Source organism: Merops nubicus, unplaced genomic scaffold, assembly GCF_000691845.1.
Source record: "Merops nubicus isolate BGI_N331 unplaced genomic scaffold, ASM69184v1 scaffold49617, whole genome shotgun sequence".
Taxonomy (NCBI): domain Eukaryota; kingdom Metazoa; phylum Chordata; class Aves; order Coraciiformes; family Meropidae; genus Merops; species Merops nubicus.
In genome coordinates, this window is record NW_008620568.1 from 1 (window position 1) to 4,022 (window position 4,022).

At 37.8% G+C, this 4,022-nt stretch overlaps 1 protein-coding gene across 1 annotated transcript in view; it reads left to right on the forward strand.

The window, feature by feature from the left end:
- Window positions 1–1,083: 1,083 nt before the first annotated feature.
- The window catches only part of TMEM41B (transmembrane protein 41B), a gene marked incomplete at its 5' end in the record, with an annotated part of 7,369 nt that continues 4,430 nt past the window's right edge, over window positions 1,084–4,022 (forward strand). Inside the window, 3 exons of the mRNA XM_008944138.1 lie at window positions 1,084–1,205; window positions 2,323–2,451; window positions 3,914–4,007. Of these exons, the coding sequence (XP_008942386.1) occupies window positions 1,084–1,205; window positions 2,323–2,451; window positions 3,914–4,007 (345 nt within the window). The remainder of the gene's footprint in view (window positions 1,206–2,322; window positions 2,452–3,913; window positions 4,008–4,022) is intronic.

Genomic DNA, 4,022 nt, shown 5'->3' on the forward strand with positions numbered 1-4,022 from the left:
AAGCGCCACAGCCGGAGACTGCCGGCACGGCCCGCGGCGCGGTGTGCTCCCAGGGCTTCGTCACCCCTCTGCGGGGTTTCACAACACCGGGGTGTCGGCGTGACCCGCCTGGCCGCTGTGCGTTGGCACTGTAGTCATGCTGCTGCCACCTACGAATGGTAATAGAGCCGGGACGTTTTTTGTGCTCTTCGGGTGAGCAAGGCGACTAGCTGTCCTGGCTGCCAAGCTGTGCTAGACTAGCAGGGTCTGAGGAGTGAGAGTGTTCTAACACGTGCACACGCCCACCCCCTGGGGCGGATGCAGAGAGTTCTTACTCCTTATTTCTCTCTTTAAAATTCATTTTGTATATACCTGCGTTTGTGCTAATCATTGTATTGCACGTATATGGTCGTATTGGTAAAAAAATTAAAGTACGGATGGGGCCTAAAATGTAATTGTGTAACTTACTTTGCTGCCATTGCTTCCTGTATGCAAGAATCTAAAGGCTAATAGCGATAGGCACATCCAACAGGAGTCTTTTAATGAGTGTAAAACATGTGTAATTCCTAAGTCTGAGAAGTGTCATCTTTATGTCCCAGGCTGATGTGTGTTCACCTGCGCCTTCCTCTGAGGAGTGTATGCTCACCTAGTTGGCTGGTGGCAGTGACTGGTCTGTTTTCTTGGTAGGAAGAAAATAGCCTGTTTCAAGGTTGCGTTGCATATACTGAAGGTTTAGCTTCAAGTTAAATCTCTAGTTAACTACAGTGGCAGATTTCTGGCAAAAAGGAAAAAAAAATATGGCTTACTTTGTTTTGCTCTGGTTTTACAGATTTATTTATTAATTGAAGGTTTAGTTATTAGAGGTCATAGCAACTGAATTCTGTGGGATGCTTGCCGGTGTAAGAACTTTGGATTGTTTGGAAGCTTTCAGGGAATGCAAGCCATGTGTTGTATGCATTACTGGAAGTATCGGTGGGAAGATTATGTCCACAGAGAGCTTACCTTAACATTTCCTTAAAGTATGTTTGAAATCTGATATAGGATGTGGTGGGGTGTTGTGGATGTTTTGGGTTGACTTTTTCTTAACTTTGTTCTTGTTTAATTTCAGGGAAAGCCCAGGCAGAAGGTGGATCAGCTCGGGCATCGCTTCTTATTTTAGTGTCCATCTTTTTATCAGCTGCTTTCCTTATGTTCCTGGTATATAAAAATTTCCCACAACTTAGTGAGTAAGTATGTCAGAAGAGATTAATTTATTTGCTTTTCATACAGTATCAAATTGTAGAGGTGCTTACACAGGGTTAAGTGATTTTTAAACTGGGTTAGTTATAGAAATAACCTTTTTTTTTAACAGGAATTCGAATTTATAACCGAGGATGCCTGGATACAAAGCTTCATGGGGAATACTAACTGTATACACAGAGTTGTACTTGACCAAGAGTTTCTGTTAGACAGCTGAGATACTGTGTTTTGAAAAATTGCCTCATTACATTAGCAATGGTAGCTCACTGTGTTCTTAACCTTCCTCAGCAGAGAGCTAAGACGTGCTTGGTTAGGGCTAGGTTTGTTTCAGAATCCCTTCTGCACTAGTATAACTGTAGGCTGCATCAAAATGACACATCCTCCTGCCTTCATTGCTAAGATTCATGTTCTATTTTTCTCCTTTTTGTTGCATCTAATACTCATGTTGGGAAGACAGATAGCTTGACAAGATGGAAATCTGCTTGTCTGACAATGTTATTTTTTCTTTTAGTAGTTAATTTTCTGTACGATTAACTTGCTCAACATGTTCAGTTTGCGGCAGTCCAATCACTAAGTCTGATCCAGAGGAAGAGAGGACACTGGACTGTGCTGTCCAGGGTTGCACCAGGTTAAGGTGTGACATGAGATTTTGGTCTTCAAGCTTTGTTTATTGTGAGGTAAAGCTCTGCTACTCTTGCTGCACTTCGTATGTGATGACCCTAGCATTGAGGCAATTACAGCTGGTTTTGGCTGAAATGTTGACTGCTGTTCAGTTGCCAAGGATTATTTTGAGTAATTATTTGATTTTGATCATACTAGGTAAAAAGAAAAAATAATCCTAGAAATTAAGCAGATGATAATAATTTAAAAAAAAAAATAATTTGCAAGCGTCTGGAATTGATGATGTTGTAGTACACTACACACTGTAAATATTGTGTTCTTATGAGAACATTATCACAATAGTTGTGGTTTGTTTGCTGAGGTTATAGTTTAGTGATGTAGTGTATATTATTGTCTGTATATTTGGTAAGTAATTTTGCTATACTGTTTGATTATATTTACCACCATTCCTGCCCTTTTTTTTTTTTTTTTTTTTCCCCCCAGGAAAGAAAGAGAATGTATAAAAGTTCCTAGAGATATGGATGATGCAAAGGCCTTGGGAAAAGTCCTGTCCAAATACAAGGACACATTTTATGTTCAAGTATTAGTGGCTTATTTTGCCACATACATTTTGTATCCTTTTTCTAATATAAAAGGCAGTTCTGGTGTGGTCATATCTCTCTGAAAAATAAATGAAAAATAATAACTTACAAATTCTTGTTCATGGGTGAAGGGGAAGAAGCAACATTTCTTGGGTGTTTCAGTATGTTTTCTGGACTGTAAGAAAGGGCTGAGTGAAAGGAAATTGATGTGCATGTGTATAGTCAAAAATGCTGTTGAGATTTGCTTGCAGCTTCACCTTGACATTATGGACAAGATTTTTAGCTTTGATATTAGACTTGTTCTCCTTTTAGTGTTGCACTTCAGCTTGCAATTTAAAAACTTAGTATAAGTTATAAATTGCTGTTGATTCTAAAGGAAAACAGAGTACTGCACAGCTCTTCCTTGAGATATTCAAAAGTGCCATGTAAGAGTGATTTACAGAGTATTTTACAGCATTTCTCAAGGAAAGCATTTTTAGCCTTCTTTCATCTATACGGTGCCTACGTTCAAAAAACAAATGTCTGTTTCCTTTGAGAGAGCTAAATTTTTGAAGTACTTTTCTGCCTAGGGAGACACAAAGCCTACTTGTGTTCTTTGTTAACTTATTTTTCCTCAGTGCTGAATATATTAATTAATCCTTAAACACTTAACTGGAGCACTTAGCTAAAGGTTAATAACTTTTGAAAGGTGTATAGCAGGTCTGTTTCAGTTTCACACAGGAAGCTTTCGTAACTTGGAGAAAAATCAGCACTGAATGTGTCATGAGTTATCCTCTAGCTCATTCTTTTTAAGAGTGGTACACAAAAAATAGTTATGAAAATTACAGTCTAAGAGCTTATATATTAACAAGAAGTAGAAAAGGATTGGCTGTTTATTGAACTACTACAGCAGCTGATGTGACGACATTATCTGTCTCAGCAGTAGACTCTGATCAGTTGCCGAGCACGTTGTGGTTCTGTTGGAACCTTGACACTTGCTTAGAAAAAATTGTACTGCTTGTAACAGACTTATCAAAAGGTCAAATAATCTTCCTTTATATTACTAATAGTCCATTTGAGTCAGATAACATAGTGTGCAATTTTTTTTTCTTTTCCTTATAAGACTTCCATCCAAAGTGAGTAATATATCATAGCCTCAAGTATGCCTGGCAAGCCTTAAGCTCAACAGCCTGTTTGCTTATTCTGCAGAAACTTAATTTTTTGCTTTTTTAAAAAGCTGTAAATCCCCAGTGTTAATTGTAGCACAGATAAAAAGAAAACTGTAGTACAACTTTTACGATTTAGTAACTTATTTTTGTAGGTGTAATGAATCTGCACCTTTTTTCTCTGTACTGGAGCTTGTGCTACTCTACAAATGCATTTTGAAGTAATGATCTTTAGATGTGATGCCTATTTATATTTATTTGTTTTCAAATTGTATAATATATCCTGACTACTTATGAAATTAAAAATTGGGTAGCTTATTTATTTTTCCTTAAGTAAGATGCATTCAGCTTGCAAACATTTGCTATTCCTGGGTCTATATTTTTAAGTATCCTGTCAGGATTTCTATATCCCTTTCCACTGGCCTTATTTCTTGTTTGTCTGGTAAGTATGGGAAAG